The following is a 19103-nucleotide window of genomic DNA, read 5'->3' on the forward strand; positions in this document are numbered from 1 at the left end:
TCATATAGGTGTCCAGGGAGCGGTTATTTGCACTGGGCTTAGCACCCCCAATAATAGTTTACATTTGGCTCCTATGGGTGTGTGTAGGTTACTACTGTGGGACAACTTTTGGGCCCTTCCCTACTCCCTCCTATTTTCCTATCACTAAACTGTGCATATTTCCTTCTGTCACCTCTGTGCTCTAGTCAGTGTGGGCCACATGCATGAAATTTAAGGAGCCTGTAATCTGGGTCATAAAGCAGTTCTAGGCAGTCTAGCAAGTCAGTAGTAACACAAGACATGCTCAAATGTCCTTCACTTTAACAAACATACAAAAAACAGCTTGTCCACAAAGTTGTGAGTGGTGTCTTTCTCTTGGCTGTCCGTCCACCACCTCTACCCAGCTGCCTGTGGGGCTCTCTTTCACATCGGTGTCAAACCCATTCCTCCTCACCATCTCTTTGCTGGGTCATCAAGAGTGGGGCAATGTATATGAATGCTGAAAGACAAAAGTGGGTTATTTTCACCAACACACTTCCTCACCCTTGTGCTATACAGGTGATGACTCCGATGAGGCTGGCCCTAGTGGCCTTCAGTACCAACAAAGGAGTACACCAGCAGTACAGCCTCTACCTCCAGCACCTGCAGCACCAGCAGTACAGCCTCTACCTCCAGCACCTGCAGCACCAGCAGTAGAGCCTGTACCTCCACCACCGGTAGACCTTGCTGATGAGGAGGATGCAGATAGGGAGGCAGCTCGTCGCCAGAGGCCATCCAGCCAGAGGAGGCAACTACTGCGGATGGCCACTGATTTGCTGCAGCACAATGTGTACTTGGAGGAGTACTAGCAGCAAAAATTACAGCAGCAGCGGGAAGCACTGCAGGCGCAGCGCCAAGCCCACCAGGACCTGCTCCAGGCTCAGAGGGAAGCCCACCAGGAGGTGCTCCAGGCCCAACATACTATGCTCCAGCAACTCCAACGCCTGGAGCACAGCATCGAGGGCCTGCGCCCTCAGGTCACAGCACCTACTCCAGCCGTGCTGCTGTAGCAAGACCTGCCATCCACTTCTTCCAGTGGGCAACAACCACCAGCTAAGAGGTGGGCGTTGAGATCATCCGCCTCCGCAGCCACTACTGCAGCACCCACCACACCAGCTCCCATTCTGGGTCCTGGGCCCAGGCTACAGGCAACAAGGTGGCCGGACTTCCACAGGGCAGCTGAAGCAGCAGGCTGCTGTGTGGATACGGAGGAGGACAGTGGGAGCAGCCCATCAGAGGAGTCTCAACAGACTTCCCCTGCAGCACCAGCTGCAAAGGAACTCCGTGGGAGGGGTAAGAGGGGACGGGGGAGGGGATGGGGAAAGTGATGGGACTTGCTGGAGGGTGAGGGTTGGGGGGAGGGGGGTTGATATGTTAATACTTATGTGATTGATATGAATAAATCTGCACTTACTCTCAGACAAAACTTGTCTCAATGAGTCGTCTGGCTCTAACCCCAAGCTGGTGAGTACTGAGCTCGGCTCTTTGGGCGGGAGGTGGAGGGGGCTCCTCTGGGAGGGCCTGTCTTCTGCGCTGGGCCAAATTGTGCAGCATGCAGCAGGCAACGAAGATCTTGGCCACCTTTTCAGGGCTATAGAGGAGTTCCCCTCCAGACCGGTCCAGACAGTGGAATCTGTTTTTCAGTAGGCCAAAGGTCCGCTCAATGATCCCCCGGGTGCTCCAATGTCTCCTGTTGTATGTCTCTTCTGGCCATGGCTGTGGGTGCACCACGGGGGTCATGAGTCAAGTCCTCTGCGGGTAGCCTCGGTCACCTTTGGGGAGAAGCAGAAGGAGAAAGATGAGTGTGTATTGTTTGGAGCAGGTACATTTTTTTGGGGGGTGGGGGGATTAGGATACTGGGTTGTGGAGTGAGCTGGAGGTAGACAGTGCTGAGGGTTGCCCAGTGGAGGAGGTATAGTTTGGGTACTTCCATGTTGCTCTTACCTAGTAGCCATCCACCAGTGAACTCCCCTCGCTGATACCTCTGGAAGATGCCCGAGTGCTGCAGGATATAGGCATCATGCGTGGAGCCAGGGTAGCGGGCACACACATCGATGATCTCCCCCTGGGCATCACACACCACTTGCATGTTTATGGAGTGATATGCTTTGCGGTTTCTGTATGTGGCCTCTCGTGCCTGGGGGGGGGGGGGGGTCTCAATGCAACATGTGTGCAATCAATCACACCTATGATTGAGGGGAAGTGAGCTACAGCATAGAATGCAGCCATGTTGTTGTGCAGGGCCTGGGGGGTGCTGGGGAAAGTGATGTAGTGAGAGGTGTGAGTAAGAAAAGCATCCAGGAACTGGGTGAGACAGTGTGAAATAGAAGCCTAGGTGAGACCTGTGTTAACAGCTAATACAGATTGGAAACTCCCACTGGCCAGGACAGAGAGAGAGGCAGTGATTTTGAGGTGAACGGGGATGGGGTTATTCCTATGTGTCCGGGGCTGAAGGAGGGGTTGCAGCTGCTCACAAAGCTGCTGAATGGTCGCCCTATTGAATCTGTACTATGTATGTATGTATGTATGTATGTATGTACCTTGTGAGATACTGCTGGTCAGTGAGGTCTAGGAAGGTGGTGCGGGGCCTGAACACTCGGGGCCGTGAATACCTCCTGCGGTGTGTGGCCTCTTCCTCTAACATGCAAGCCGCCAGTGAATTTAGTGCATCCATTTCCCCACCAGTGCAAGTATTAGTAGTAGTACTGAAACAGCAGCACACAGAATCTCACTCCCACCACGCCCTCTGGCCACTCACTCGCCAAACAGTACAGGGAACACAGAGACTAACAGAGGTCAGGGAATACAATATACACGTGGGAACAGTGAATGGAGAGGGATGGGTGAGGGGAAGGGGCCGATAGAGCAATGGGTAGGAGTAGGGAAAGGTCAAAAGGTAAGACACAAAAGAGGCAGGTGAGGCTGAAAACGTTCAGACTAGGGTACACAGATGAACGTAACAGGTACTAACTCAACATACTCAGCTTTCTCTGCAACCAACAATTCAGCTCTGCCAACAACGATCTCGCCACTCTCCAACTCCACACAATCGCTAATGGGTCTAAAGACGATTTCCCCCTTGCTCTGGTCGCTTTTATTTCGGGTCTAACCAATGACGCCCATGTTCCCGCCCAACCAAAACAATTTCGCTATCCGTTATACGTTGTACACGACCACCTCGTAACACCGCCCCTAACACGCCCCCGACACACCCCTTGTTTGGGCGTCTGTAGCTCAGCATGTGAGCGATACGGGCGCACTGAAAGTTTTGTTTCGATTATACCGATTTATTCGCTTTTGAAAGATAAATGTCTATCTCCTGATTTGGGTCGCAATATAGGCGTTTTTCTCTTTTGATTATAAGCAGGAATATAAACCATGGTCCCCAAGTTTTCATGAAAGAGCTCAGGCTCTACACACCAATTCTGCCTTCTCATAGATTCTGTGACTGGTTGCAGAGGGCCTGGCTATTGTGGGGCGGGTCTCTCAGTGATCACCCCACCCCTGAAAGGTGGCTTAGCATTTGAGTACCGGCACCTTTTTCACTAGAAAAAATGCACTGATTGTTACACCATATGGTGCTTGATTTTATAGCACTGTGATAAAACTTAGGGACAGGGAAATAAAAAAGGGGAAAAACTGTGAGGCTGATATTCAAAGAATTTATGCTCCTGATTTTGAGAGTTAGACTCCTAAATTGATCTCTTTGAAAATTAACCAGGGAATTTATTCCCAGAATTTCACTGAACTCCTAAATATTGGAACATAAAAAGTGGATGGGATCAGAGACAAATTTAGAGCAGGGGAAAAATTAGGAGCTTAACCTTAGCAGCACTCGGCTCGTACATCTAGAAGAATGAATGGGGGGTATAAATTTATAAGCATAAGTTTTTATCCAAGCAAATCCTGCATGCTATACAGGAAATACCGCCGCACTACACATCCTACCCCAAGTGCGCCATAATTTACGGTGCTACAAGCATTTATTTTTGTAGCACTGGAGTGGACCCAGTGGTAATTGGGCAGTGCCACGTACTGCCCAGTTACCACTGGATTAACACTGGAGCCATCCCCCCCCCACACCCAAATCGCCATGCATGCGGCAAGTGGTTTACTTGCCGCCTGGTCATTTCCTGTAGGAAAGCGAGACTTCCCTTTTACCGGCTGCTTATCAACAAACATATTATGCTTTTAATAAAGGTGATTGATCCTAAGGAGCTTAGCCAAGAGTGGGTGGCAGAGCCGGTGGTGGGAGGCGGGGATAGTGCTGGGCAGACTTATACGGTCTGTGCCAGAGCCGGTGGTGGGAGGCGGGGCTGGTGGTTGGGAGGCAGGGATAGTGCTGGGCAGACTTACACGGTCTGTGCCCTGAAAAGGACAGGTACAAATCAAGGTAAGATATACACAAAAAGTAGCACATATGAGTTTATCTTGTTGGGCAGACTGGATGGACCATGCAGGTCTTTTTTTGCTGTCATTTACTATGTTACTATGTTATGTTACTATCTGTTTGACAGAAAATATTTTATTACTTGACTTATAAACCACTTGTCCCTGAAACATGCTCAAACAACAGAATAATCAATTTGTGTATCTAAAAGGTAAAGTTCTACAAAATAGATGAAGATGTGATGCCATATGCTCCAGTGAAAAGAGAGTTTAATTCTACTTCCATTTAATTTCAATATATTCCATCATCGTTATAACACCAGGCTTCCCAGGGCAGATTACAACAGTTAAGATGAACCCATCAGGAAACAGGATATTTTCATTGAAATTTGGCCATCTGTATTGTATACAATGTATTTATTTAGTTTTTAGTGTAGAAAAATGAGCACAAAATACAGAGTTTAAAATTGCTGTTTCTACCAGCTATAATAATTTTTTTTAAAGCTGTTTTAGTGATATTCAGTTATGATTTCAGGATATTCATATCTACAGATGGGAAGCTTTCAAATAAATTAAAAAGCTGTCCAGTAAGAAACAAAACCCTTTTGTCCTCCACCTTTTTTTATTTTATTTGTACCCTGCACTTTCCCACTCATGGCAGGCTCAATGCGGCTTACATGGGGCAATGGAGGGTTAAGTGACTTTCCCAGAGTCACAAGGAGCTGCCTGTGCCTGAAGTGGGAATCGAACCCAGTTCCTCAAGACCAAAGTCCACCACTGCTAACCACTAGGCCACTCCTCCTTGTTTTAAGGCACTGTCTATCCAGTTGAAACAGCTTTAGACTTGTTTCAGATGGAACAACAATTAAAAAACAACAATGTGGAGCAGCAGCGCCTAGGTTTGCTTGCTTTGTTTTGAGTGAATGAGGATGACGGCTGCGCTGGGAAGGGGAAACTGGCTTTCTTGCTTATAGTGGACTAGATAGGCTCACTTCCACTCCCGTTTATTTAACCTCCTTGCTCTACACAGATGCACTTTAAGGAGGTAGGAAATCCCAGAAACACCTCACCCAAGGAGCGTGCATGACCCATTATGTGCCCTGAAGTTAGTAGGCAGAGCTTATCATCCTGTCTAGTACGTTGTTTTGGGTGTACAAAGATGGCGGTGGCTGCATTTGAGAGAATGAAAACTTCCTTGGATGAAGTGGCTTCAGCCTTTTCACATCATGCCATCTCCTTGACCACACCAGGGGGCGGAGCTCTGAACATGCTCTGTCCGTTCCATCTCCTTGACCACACCAGGGGGAGGAGCTCTGAACATGCTCTGTCCGATCCATCTCCTTGACCACACCAGGGGGAGGAGCTCTGTCTGTTCCATCTCCTTGACCACACCAGGGGGAGGAGCTCTGTCAATTCCATCTCCTTGACCACACCAGGGGGAGGAGCTCTGAACATGCTCTGTCTGTTCTTTGTCTAGTGTCTGCAACAAGAGCTGCAAAGAGGGAAAAGACTGAGAACAAAAGCAAAACCTTTCTGTCTCTGGGTCCTGGAATCCCTGCAAGACCCAGTCTCAGCTCTGCAGATCTGGAATCAGCTCAACCTCCTCCTGTTTTATTCATCTGTCCAGGAAAAGGGAAATCTCCAGCTTCAATCTATTCAGAGGGGAAACAGCAGGGAAATGTCTGCCCTGGTTTCTGATAAGGTAAGAAATGATTGTCTCCTCTTGCACACAGGGTTCCAGCACTAACAGGAAAATATTTCTGTCCAGTTTTTCCTGCTTTCTCTTCTCTCTCCGTAGTTGTCCATGTCCAGTGAAGCTCTGTTGCCATGTGAGAAGGAGGCAGCAAGGGGAAAGCTTCAGGCCAGCTGTTGAGAGCAAGACTGCCAACCCTACCTGCTAATGCTACAAATCTGTAGGCTTTTGAGGAGGGGGACAGTGGGAGGTAGGAAGGCATGTGGGACCCCTAGGGGGGAACAGGGTGGGGGCCAGAAGCTGCACATGAATGGAAGGCAGAGAGGAAGATTCTGCATATGGATGGAAGGGAAGTGACGTGAAGTGGGAGATCCACATGAAGGAAAAGAAAGAGGAGAGGGGAAATGCACATGGAAGAGAAGGGGAGTGGGAAAGCAAATGAAAGGAAGGAATGGGAGAGGAGACTATTCTGCACATGGATAGAAGGAAAGTGTGTGTGTGAGTGTAGAAGAGAAGGCAGAGGGGAAAATGCACATGAATGTTGCCATAGAAAGAGCATGGAGCAAAAAAAAAGATGAACACACACTTAAAGAATGGAAACAATTACAAAGAAAATACAAATACAGCATCAGACATACCAAAAGAACGTATTACAAAACCATAATAGAACCAGATTACAAGGACACACACAAACGCTTTTCACTCGTAAACAATCTCCTAAACACCATACGAGTCACCTCGAACAACACAGACACCCCATCGGCAGCCAACCTAGCAAAGTATTTCAATGAAAAAATCGCAAAGCTCAGATGCATGATACTAAGTAACACCATTGAATATTCAAGCATCCTTGAATGCCTAGACCCAATACCCAGGGAATACCCAGCTGATCGATCATGGACCAATTTTGACCTAATTTCAGTAGATGAACTCACACACTGGCTCAAAAAATATGCCAAATCTCAGTGCAAACTCGACATTTGCCCTACCAGCCTAATAAGAGCTGCACCCAAACAATTAAAAAAAGACCTCACGAACCAAATTAAACTATAGACTCCTACATGGTCTCTTCCCCACGGAAAATGGAAACATACTACTCACTCCGTTGCCAAACGATGCCAAGAAAAGCACAATGGACTTAACCAACTACCGACCAGTCACCTCGATCCCACTCATTACAAAGTTGATGGAAGGCATAGTGACGAAGCAGCTCACAGATTACCTGACCAAACACTCAATTCTACACGAGTCACAGTCGGGATTCTGTTCAAATCATAGCACCGAAACCATACTAGTGTCCGCAATGAACTCATTCAAAAAAACAATTGCAACCGGCAAGAACATACTCATATTACAATTCGACATGTCCAGTGCCTTCGACATGGTGGATCATGGAATACTACTACACATACTAGAATACTTCGGAATCGGAGGCCAAGTTCTCAAATGGTTTAAAGGATTCCTCACCACTAGATCCTACCAAGTTATAATGAATACTACCAGATCACCGCCTTGGACACCGGAATGTGGAGTCCCTCAAGGATCCCTCCTTTCACCCACAATCTTCAACCTAATGATGATACCACTAGCCAAACTCTTGGCCAATCAAAACCTTAACCCCTACATATATGTCGATGACGTCACAATCTACATCCCATTTAAGAGTGACTTAAATGAAATAACCAACGAGATCAACCAGAGCTTCCAAATCATGCACTCTTGGGCGGACTCATTCCGGTTAAAGCTCAACGCAGAAAAAACCCAATGCCTAGTTCTCACCTCCCAATACAACACAAACAGTTACTCCACTATAACCACACCTCACTGCACACTTCCTATCTCAGAAAACCTGAAAATTCTTGGAGTCACCATGGATCGAAACCTCACACTCGATACCCACGTGAAGAACACAATGAAAAAAATGTTCCAATCGATGTGGAAACTCAAAAGAATTAAACCTTTTATCCCAAGAAACGTCTTTCGCACCCTGGTACAGTCACTAGTAATAAGCCACTTGGACTACTGCAACTCTCTGTACGCAGGCTGTAAAGAACAGATCATTAAAAAACTCCAAACAACCCAAAACACGGCAGCCAGACTCATCTTTGGAAAACCTAAATATGAAAGTGCGAAGCCCCTAAGAGAGAAACTACATTGGCTACCACTCAAGGAACGTATTGAGTTCAAGATCTGCACAACCATGCACAAAATCATTCACGCAGACGGCCCACTCTATATGCTAAACCTAGTGGACCTACCGCCCAGAAACGCCAAAAGATCGGCCCGCAAATTCCTCAATCTGAATTTCCCCAGCTGCAAAGGAGTGAAATACAAACAGGCTTATGCTACGACCTTTGCATACAAAAGCACACAGTTTTGGAATGCGTTACCCAAGGCCCTGAAAACCATGAACAATCTAACCAGCTTCCGCAAAGCTCTGAAAACACACCTCTTTAACAAAGCTTACAAAAGTCACCCTCAATGACACAAATCATCCCCCAAACCACCCAAGCACACCTAAAACACTTCTCACACAACCTACCAACATCCGTCCATCTAAATCCTCTTTTACCTCAACTTATGATCTACTGAATTTAAATCATGTACTGACTTTATCATAACCTTACTCTGTAAGCCACATTGAGCCTGCAAAAAGGTGGGATAATGTGGGGTACAAATGTAATGTAATAATAATAATAATAATAGTAGTAGGAAAGTGTTGCCAGATTGGGACAGACTGAAGGTCCCTCATGCCCAGTATCCTATTTTCCAACAGTGGCCAAACCAATTTACAAGTACCTGGCAAGATCCCCAAACAGTAAAATAGATTGTATGTGCTTATCCTTGAAATAAGCAGTGGATTTTCCCTAAGTCCATCTTAATAATGGCTTTTGGACTTTTTTCTTTTAGGAAGTTAGCCAAACCTTTTTTAAAACCTTGCTAAGGTAACTGCGTTTACCACATTTTCTTTCAATGAATTCCAGAGTTTTGAAATATTTTCTTTGATTTCAATTTACTACTTAATAGTTTCATTGTGTGTCCCCTAGTCGTAGTATTTTGAGAAAGAGTAAACAAGCGATTCACGTCCACCCGTTCCATTCCACTCATTATTTTATTGACCTCTGTCATATCTCCCCTCAGCTGCCTCTTCTCCAAGCTGAAGAGCCTTAGCCGCTTTAGCCTTTCCTTATAGGGGAGTCGTACATCCCTGTTATCTTTTTCATCACCTTTCTCGGTAAATTTTCTGATTTCGCTGTATCTTTTTTGAGATGCGGTGACCAGAATTGCACACAGTATTTGAGGTGCAGTCGCACTGTGGAGTGATAGAAAGGCATTATAACATTCTTATTTTAATTTTCCATTCCTTTCCTAATAAATACCTAACATTCTATTTGCTTCTCAACATTAAATACGCTCGTATCAAAACATTGCATATTAGAATCTACATTCTCCAATTTATTTACCACCATTTGAGAAAAACTGCAATCTGAGAAACAGTGGAATTGAACATACTCTCCATATGCTGAATTGAATCCCACAAATCTCTTAACGTCATTTCCTGCTGGTCCTGAATAGCTGAAGGCTGCTGAATTGGGGTAGCTGCCTGAATAGCTGTTGGCAACTGGACAAAAGTTAATGATGAAACTGCTTCTTCCAACTGAAGCTCCAGCCTGAGGAAGGGGCACCACCTGGGAAGCCTTATCTGACAGGCAAAGGGAGGGAGAGGTAGGGTCTGCTCCAGTGAGCTCAAAGAAGCTCCAAGGGGAGATAATACTTGATTAATTGATGGTCCAGAAGAAATCAGGTGTTTGTCCATAGGACCCAGGACACTTGGAGTCGCTGTCTTCGGCTTCACTTTACGCTTCCCCTTTGAGAATTATAGTATAGAGTCAAAACTCCGAAGGGGCAGGGTGTGTACCTTACAACACGCCCCTTTTGGCATGCCCTGCGGCCTCACACCTGTGGTACAAATCTTTTCAAGGCAAGAGGACCCTTGATATCTGCAGGTGTCCAATAGGGTGCCTGTTGGAATTGGCACCGACTCTCCCTCACAGGAGGGCTCCTCCCTCTGTAAGTTGACAACGGCAGAGGGTAGCTCCACCTCACACTATTGCCTCAGGCAAGCCACCACCCCCTTATTAAAGTTTGAAAAACCCTTTTCACTTAGAAATTAAAAAAAACTCTGAATGTTGATCACCTGATTCTCATAACATGATGTCTATTTTGGTGGCCCTTTACTAGGTGAAAAAATCTCAGCACCAATACAAACCCTCAAAATGACACAGTGATAGTGATTTGGGACAACTTACTACTCTAACTGATGAAAGCTTATTCCGTTGTGACAATTCCTCTGTGTACATATGCTGCACACACCGTCATGTTTCTAAATATAACTGAGATAAAATAACAATAACAAAGGATACAGCAGCTGACTGTTTGCTTTGTTTTCCGTGTACCAATATGGCGCCTGTTGGGCTATACCGGCTTCAGCTTTCTGACGTCATGCCATCTCCTGTTCTTTCTCCAACCTTAGCTACACTAATCCACAACCTCTTTATCTCCCACCTCTTCAGTTGTTGTTGCTGCCTCCTCCTTCCAACTGCTAAATCAGTCAACATGAGAGATTTCCAGTGTAAGGACCAGGAAGTCTGTTCAAAATATTGGAGATTTAAGGGAACAGAACTCGTACTATATACTTCATACTATAATATACTGGAGCTTTGATCTTACTGACTGAGGTCTTATATCAAAGTCTGTTATTTATTTATTTATTAGGATTTATTTACCGCATTTTTGAAGGAATTCACTCAAGGCGGTGTACAGTAAGAATAAATCAAACATGAGCAATAGAGGGGCATAATGGAACAGAAACGCCTATCTCCATGGGCGTTTATCTCCGAGAACGGGTCCGTGAAGGGGCGGAGTGAACCGTATGTTCAAAAAACAATAGACGCCCATGTTTTATTCGCCAAGGTGTGAGCTGGGCGTTTTTGCTTTTCACCGATAATGGAAAATGAAATCGCCCAGCTCAAAAACGAATAAATGCAAGGCATTTGTTCGTGGGAGGGGCCAGGATTCATAGTGCACTGGTCCCCCTCACATGCCAGGACACCAACCGGGCACCCTAGGGGGCACTTTTACAAAAAAAAAAAAAAAGGTAAAAGAGCTCCCAGGTGCATAGCACCCTTCCCTTGGGTGTTGAGCCCCCCAAATCCCCCTCAAAACCCACTGCCCACAAGTCTACACCATTACTATAGCCCTAAGAGGTGAAGGGGGGCACCTACATGTGGGTACAGTGGGTTTGGGGGGGTTGGACGACTAGTAGCATTAAGCAGCACAATTGTAACAGGTAGGGGGGGGATGGGCCTGGGTCCACCTGCCTGACGTCCACTGCACCCCCTAACAACTGCTCCAGGGACCTGCATACTGCTGCTTGGGAGGAGGGTATGACATTTGAGGGTGAAAATAAAAAGTTGTGAAACATCATTTTTTTGTGGTGGGAGGGGGTTAGTGACCACTGGGGGAGTCAGGGGAGGTCATCCCCGACTACCTCTGGGGGTCATCTGGTCATTTAGGGCACTTTTTGGGGCCTTATTCGTGAAAAAACAGGGTCCAGGAAAAGTGCCCTAAATTCTACCTACAAACGCATCCATTATCGGCGAAAGGCGCCCATCTCTGTTCGGGTGATAACCACGCCCCAGTTCCGCCTTCACCACGCCTCCGACACGCCCCCGTCAACTTTGTCCGCATCCGCGACGGAGTGCAGTTGAAAGCGTCCAAAGTTCGGCTTTCCATTATACCGCTTTATTTGTTTTTGTGAGAAAAACGCCCATCTCCCGATTTAGGTCGGAACTTGGGCGTTTTTCTCGTTCGATTATAAGCTGGATAGTCAATTAGAGCAGTAAAAATATTTAAACAACAATACAAAGTATGGCATGGTATACTACTTTTGTTACTCAACACAATCTAAATTACGGGAACCACTGGTTTAAATTCAATCCCTTACTATATCTTCCAGTTGGTATTTGAGTATTTTCCTCCCAGCTGATACTCAACTTGATAAACTTATCCAATTGGACCTCAGTGCTTCCAAGCGTTGACCGATCTCCAAGAGATCACACTTTGCTCAATATTTATATGAGCGCCAACGCTATCATTTGAGCTAGTCTTATCGTTGATCTTATCATTAAATATGACCAAAACCGAGCTTCTCATTTCCCCCCCCCCCAAACCCACCTCCCCGCTCCCCCCGTTTTCTATTTCTGTTGATGGCTCTCTCATTCTCCCTGTCTCCTCAGCTCGAAACCTTGGGGTCATCTTTGACTCTTCTCTCTCCTTCTCTGCTCATATCCAGCAGATTGCCAAGACCTGTCGTTTCTTTCTTTACAACATCCGTAAAATCCGCCCCTTTCTTTCCGAGCACTCTACCAAAACCCTCATCCACACCCTTGTCACCTCTCGTTTAGACTACTGCAATCTGCTTCTTGCTAGCCTCCCACTTAATCACCTCTCCCCCCTCCAGTCGGTTCAAAACTCTGCTGCGCGTCTCGTCTTCTGCCAGGGTTGCTTTACTCATACTACCCCTCTCCTCAAGACCCTTCACTGGCTCCCTATCCGTTTTCGCATCCTCTTCAAACTTCTTCTACTAACCTATAAATGTACTCACTCTGCTGCTCCTCAGTATCTCTCCACACTCGTCCTTCCCTACACCCCTTCCCGTGCACTCCGCTCCATGGATAAATCCTTCTTATCTGTTCCCTTCTCCACTACTGCCAACTCCAGACTTCGCGCCTTCTGTCTCGCTCCACCCTACGCCTGGAATAAACTTCCTGAGCCCCTACGTCTTGCCCCATCCTTGGCCACCTTTAAATCTAGACTGAAAGCCCACCTCTTTAACATTGCTTTTGACTCGTAACCACTTGTAACCACTCGCCTCCACCTACCCTCCTCTCTTCTTTCCCGTTCACATTAATTGATTTGATTTGCTTACTTTATTTATTTTTTGTCTATTAGATTGTAAGCTCTTTGAGCAGGGACTGTCTTTCTTCTATGTTTGTGCAGCGCTGCATATGCCTTGTAGCGCTATAGAAATGCTAAATAGTAGTAGTAGTAGTAGTACATGCCCAGGTGCAGGCGGTCTTGAGCAATGTTGGAGACAGACCCTCCAGGTGGCCACAGGGTTAACCTCAGGCGGGCGCTAGGCGTTTGGTGACAATAACACTTTGTTTTTATAGTCCACAATACCTCGCAGTTCTATGTGGGTTACATACAACGAGACTAGACAAACCAGAAATTACAGCATATTATCATGAATGAAAACTAATATGTTCATTTCCTTCCATAATTCTGAAACAAATCTGTTTTGAGCTTGATGCCTGAACTATCCAGGAAGAAATTTCCTTGTCTAGTTTAGCAGTTTGATACGAAAGCAAAGAGTCTATACACCTCTTTTGTATTTCACCCTTCATAGATGGAAAGTACTCTTCTACCATCTGCTGCTTGCCTTCCAGTAATAAATCCTACCTGATCAGTGACATAGAGGCAAAAAACACACCCTCACTGGGATGTATCCTATCCAGCTCTGTAGCTTTTTCCACTTTCAGGTTTTCGAGCTGTTTATAAACGCTTTCTTCTATGAACGGCGCTGTATCCACTCCATTCTCAGATATTCCCCTCCTCAACCAACTAAGATCCTTCTCCAGAATTTTATTCCGTGAACACTGAAGCAAAGTATTTGTTTAGCACATTCACTTTATCCTCATCACTCTCCGCATAGCTATTCTCAGCGTCTTTCAGTCTTGCAATTCCGTTCCCCAATAGCTGTATTTCCTTCTTCGCTTCTTTAAGTTTAATCCGATAATCTTTTCCGTGATCCTCTCGTTGTGTTCTTTTGTATTTCTTGAGCAAAGCCTCTTTTGCTCTTATTTTTTCAGCTACTTCTTTGGAGAACCACATAGGCTTCCTGTTTCTCTTGTTTTTGTTTACTTTCCTTGTGTAAAGATCGGTTACCCTATTTATCGCAGTTTTCAGCTTGGACCACTGCACTTCCGCTTCACCTATCCTGACCCATGCCATCAGCTCCTTCTTCAGATATTCCCCCATTTTACCAAAATCAGTACGACTTTATCTTGAAACACCTAGTACCTTCCTGGGGTTACCTGCGGCCACCTGAAGAGTCTGCCCATCACTTTTACTCTGTTCCCCTCCCCTCTATCTATACCCTCTAGCCCCATCCACCTACTGCTCCTCCCCCACCCCATCTTCTACTTCATTTCCCTCCCCTCTACCCATAACCCCTAGCCCCATCTGCCTCCTCCTCCCCCCCCCCCATCCATCTTCTGCTCCTTCCTTACTCTCCCCCACACACCAGTTTCATCCATTTTCTGCTTTCCAGGATCTCTTGTCTATTTGACTTTTTCTTTCCACCATCATTTCCTCTGTGTCCCTTTCCCTATTCCCATGTTCAGATCTGCCTTCTGTGTCCCCATTCCTCCCCCGTCCCATTTTTCCCCTTCTTTCCTCTGCACTTCCACCCTAGCCTCTTCTCAGTCTCCCTGTGTCTGTTGCAGTACAGCCTCTTCACTCTCTCTGCCCCCTGCAGTAAAGCTGCTTCTTCTCTCTCTCTGTACCCCTTGCCATCCAGCCTCTTCTGTCTCTCTCTCTGTACCCCTTGCCATCCAGCCTCTTCTGTCTCTTTCTCTCTCTTTCTGTCCCATGCAATGTCTCTTCTCTCCCTCATTCACTCTCTGTTCCCCCTGCCAAGCGGCCTTCTCTCTTTCTGTGCCCCCTGCCATTTTTCATCTTTACTCTCTCTGTTTCTGTTTTGTTGTTACCAAAGTTAAAATAAAGTATTTTGCAGCAAAAATAACACAGGGTAATTGGGCTACACAGGCAAAATCTCATTGTTAGGTGAGACCAACAAGTGAGAGATGGTCAGTGGTCTTCTTGCCCCTTCCTTACAAGAGGCTTATGTACAATTTCTCTTAGCTTAGAATTCAAAGAAGTTGGTTCTGTAAAATGTCCTTTTATTTTTGATTGAGAAGGCACATAAAAGATGCATTTCCTGGGACCCAATTGGGCCCAATCTTGTTAGAACTTCTTATCGCACTTATACAAGGTCATGGTTCTGAGGAAAAGGTGACGTTCTCAGGAACCAGCTGGTTTTACTGTTCCATCTTTTCTCTCTCGCCTTAAGGCACCCAGGTCTCTTCACCTGCCCTGTTCCCTCTATAACCCTCCAGCCATAATATAGCGCTGATGGAAACACTGGCCACCTGCTTCCCTCTTTCATCAAACCTAGTCGTGGACATAATTATACTGTAGCAGAGTTCCTCTCAGGGAAAGGGGGAGGTTTCTTCTGAGATAATTTAATTGCTTTGGCCTGAGTAGTGCAGTGGAATGTTTTTGTGTTTTGTTTAATTCACAGTAAGAGAAATATATTTAATATCGTCACGCCTATAAATCTGTACCCTTCATATTTACTAGGCCATATTCTCAAGAATCCCCTGGGGCTGCCTAACCCCCAATGCTCAGTGGCATTAAAGCAGGTAGTACCGGTACCCTTAATATTGCCTGTGATCGCTCTCAAAATAAGGGGCTGTTATAGGAGGAGCCTAGGGTTATGGGGGTGCCGGCTGGCTCACATAGGACATGAACTGCTGAATATCGGGCTGGCACCCACATAACTTTTTTATTTCAAACCCCCCCCCCCCCCCCCAGTTCTCCTGACAATTTTTCTATCCTCCCTCCCCCCCCCCCCTTCCCCGGTTCTTCCTCTTCTAGCCAGGTGCTCCAGTGGATTTTGTGGGGTAGGAGCACATTTTCCTCGCTCCTGCCCACCTTAAATATATCCTTTTCCATAGCTGTAAAATGAAAGATCGTACTCTTTCTATTTTATCCAACAAATGATGGATTTGGGAATGAGAGTGAAAGAGTGAGAATGTGTGATGAGCAGCAAAAAGAGGAATGGAAACACAAAGACTCCTCCAGAGACAGCACAGATCCTTCAGCAGACGGAGGTATCAGTAGCATAATACAAACCGGTAAGAAAAAAGCAGCAGCTCAGAAAGGAGAAAGATTAGAAAGACAAAAGAGAAACTGTAGCTTTTTCCCAAGACTTGAACAACCTGGAAGACTCAACATCGAGAGAGATTTTAAAAGGGCTGATGTTTGGGAAACCTTTACTACCGACTCCAATTTTATTGAGCACCACATAAGCGGGCTTAGGACTGAAGTTCATGACTGTCAAGATATGCACAAAACTAACCCATCTGGATACGCTGGAAATCGTGAAAAAACATGTAAATGTTCTGAATGTGATAAATGTTTCAGTGAGAAAAAGAACCTACAACTGCATAAAATAAGTCACATGAAACATAAACCATTTAATTGTTCAGAATGTGATAAATCCTTTAGCTTTAAAGGGCATCTGAAACAGCATAAGAGAACTCATTCAGGAGAGAAACCATTTCAATGTTCAGAATGTGATAAATGTTTCAGAAGCAAAGTAAACCTGAAAGGCCACAAAATGACTCATACAGGAGAGAAACCATTTCAATGTTCAAAATGTGATAAATGTTTCCAAACAAAGGCATGAAAGAACTCATACAGGAGAGAAACCATTTCAATGTTCAGAATGTGATAAATGCTTTAGAACAAAAGGTGATGTGAAATATCACAGAGTGAGTCATACAGGAGAGAAAGCATTTCAATGTTCAGAATGTGATAAAACCTTTAGCTCTAAAAGTAATCTGAAACGGCATGAAAGAACTCATACAGGAGAGAAACCATTTCAGTGTTCAGAATGTGATCAATCGTTTTGCTTCAAAGGAAATCTGAAATGTCATGAAAGCGTACATACAGGAGAGAAAGCATTTCAATGTTCAGAATGTGATCAATTGTTTGCCGTCAAAGGGAATCTGAAACAACATGAAAGGATTCATACAGGAGAGAAAGCATTTAACTGTTCAGAATGTGATAAATGGTTCAGAACCAGGAGTGATGTGAAAAAACACGAAAAGACTCATACAGGAGAGAAACCATTTCAGTGTTCAGAATGTGATAAATCCTTTCGCTCTAAAAGTCATCTGAAACAGCATGAAAAAACTCATACCAGAGAGAAATCATTTACATGTGATAAATGGTTTAGAACCAAGGGTGAGGTGAAAAAACACAAAAAGACTCATACAGGAGACATCATTTCGGTGTTCAGAATGTTATAAATGGTTTAGAAGCAAGGTAAACTTGGAATGCCACAAAATGACTCATACAGGAGTGAAACCATAAGTGTTCCTAATGTGATAAATGTTTCAGAAGGAAGGCCAAGGAGAAAGTTCACGAAAACTCATACAGAAGAAAAAAACATTTAAATATTAAGTACGTGGTAAATGTTTTAATAAGAAGGTCCAATTGAAATAGCACAAAAGGACTCATGGGTGAGAAACCATTTAAAAATGTTCAGAAGGTGATAAATGTTTCAGAGGGAAGAACCATATGACTGGGCTTGCAATAAATCAATATTCAAGATGTTATACATGTTTAAAAAAACAAGGGGTTACTGTCAGAGAGGAAGGTCAGAGCAGGCCAATATGGCCTAGACAAACTAGGAATATCTGAAAAGAGGGATTGCGTAGGCCTGTCACATAGTTTAAGGCATTAAGACATGCCTAAGAACAAGGATCGTGGACCAGTATGTATGAACTGTGTGGCAGTTCAGTAGAGAGTGTGCAGGAGTTCATTGCACTTTAAGCATTATAAAAATGGTAACATTGTAAGCTCTTCTGGACAGGGAGTTACATATAGGAATTATATTAGCTTTACTTATATAAATTACATTAAGGTAAGCCTGTATGGAGATATGTACTTTAACATTTATTCTGTTCATTATTACCACTGCTTCTAAACTTGTATTCTAAGCAGATAAGGAAGGTACCAGGAGCAAACTGTCTCTGCAATGTTAGGAATTTACTACTACTACTCCTACTTATCACTTCTAGAGCGCTACAAGGCATATGCAGCGCTGTACACCATACATGAAAAGACAGTCCCTGCTCAAAGAGCTCACAATCTAAATAGGACAGGCAAACAGACAAAACAGCTAAGAAGTAAGGGAATTAAAGAGGTGGGAATAAAAGGGTACAGGGCAAATGAGTAGTGGTTAGGAGTCAAAAGCAGCGTTAAAGAGGTGGGCTTTTAGCCTGGATTTGAAAATGGCCAAAGACTGGGCCAGACGTACAGGCTCGGGAAGTCTATTCCAGGCGTGAGGTGCAGCATGATAAAAGGAACGGAGTCTGGAATTAGCAGTAGAGGAGAAGGGGACAGAGAAGAGAGATTTATCCACAGAACGGAGTACCCGGGGGGGGGGGGGCGTAAGGAGAGACAAGAGTTGAGAGGTACTGGGGAGTGGTAGAGTGAATGCACTTATAGGGCAGTAAGAGAAGTTTGAATTGAATGCGGAAATGGATAGGGAGCCAGTGAAGTGACTTGAGGAGAGGCTTAATGTGAGCATAGCGACTCTGGCGGAAAATGAGTCGCGCAGCAGAGTTTTGGACTGATTGTAAAGGAGAGAGATGGCTAAGAGGGAGGCCGGTGAGAAGCAGGTTGCAATAATCTAGGCGACAAGTGATAAGAGTGTGGATAAGGGTTCTGGTAGAGTGCTCAGAGAGGAAGGGACGGATTTTGCTGATGTTATAGAGAAAGAAACGACAGGTTTTTGGAAGATGACCCCAAGGTTACGAGCTGATGAGACAGGGAGAATGAGAGTGCCATCCACAGAAATAGAGAAAGGGGGTAGAGGAGAGGTGGGTTTAGGGGGAAAGATGAGAAGCTCAGTTTTGGCCTTGTTAAGTTTCAGATGATCCAGGCAGCGATATTTGATAGACAGGCTGATACATTGGTCTGGATGCTGGTTGAGATTTCGGGAGTAGAAAGGTAGATCTGGGAGTCGTCAGCGTAGAGATGGTATTGAAAGCCATGGGATGATATCAGAGAACCAAGGGAAGAA

At 45.2% G+C, this 19103-nt stretch overlaps 1 protein-coding gene across 1 annotated transcript in view; it reads right to left on the minus strand.

The window, feature by feature from the left end:
- Window positions 1-5626: 5626 nt before the first annotated feature.
- LOC115462245 (oocyte zinc finger protein XlCOF6.1-like) overlaps window positions 5627-19103 on the minus strand; it is a 92724-nt gene continuing 79247 nt past the window's right edge. Inside the window, exon 2 of the mRNA XM_030192256.1 lies at window positions 5627-5899. Within this exon, the coding sequence (XP_030048116.1) occupies window positions 5627-5899 (273 nt within the window). The remainder of the gene's footprint in view (window positions 5900-19103) is intronic.

The sequence above is a fragment of the Microcaecilia unicolor genome, chromosome 2 (genome assembly GCF_901765095.1).
Source record: "Microcaecilia unicolor chromosome 2, aMicUni1.1, whole genome shotgun sequence".
Lineage (NCBI taxonomy): Eukaryota > Metazoa > Chordata > Amphibia > Gymnophiona > Siphonopidae > Microcaecilia > Microcaecilia unicolor.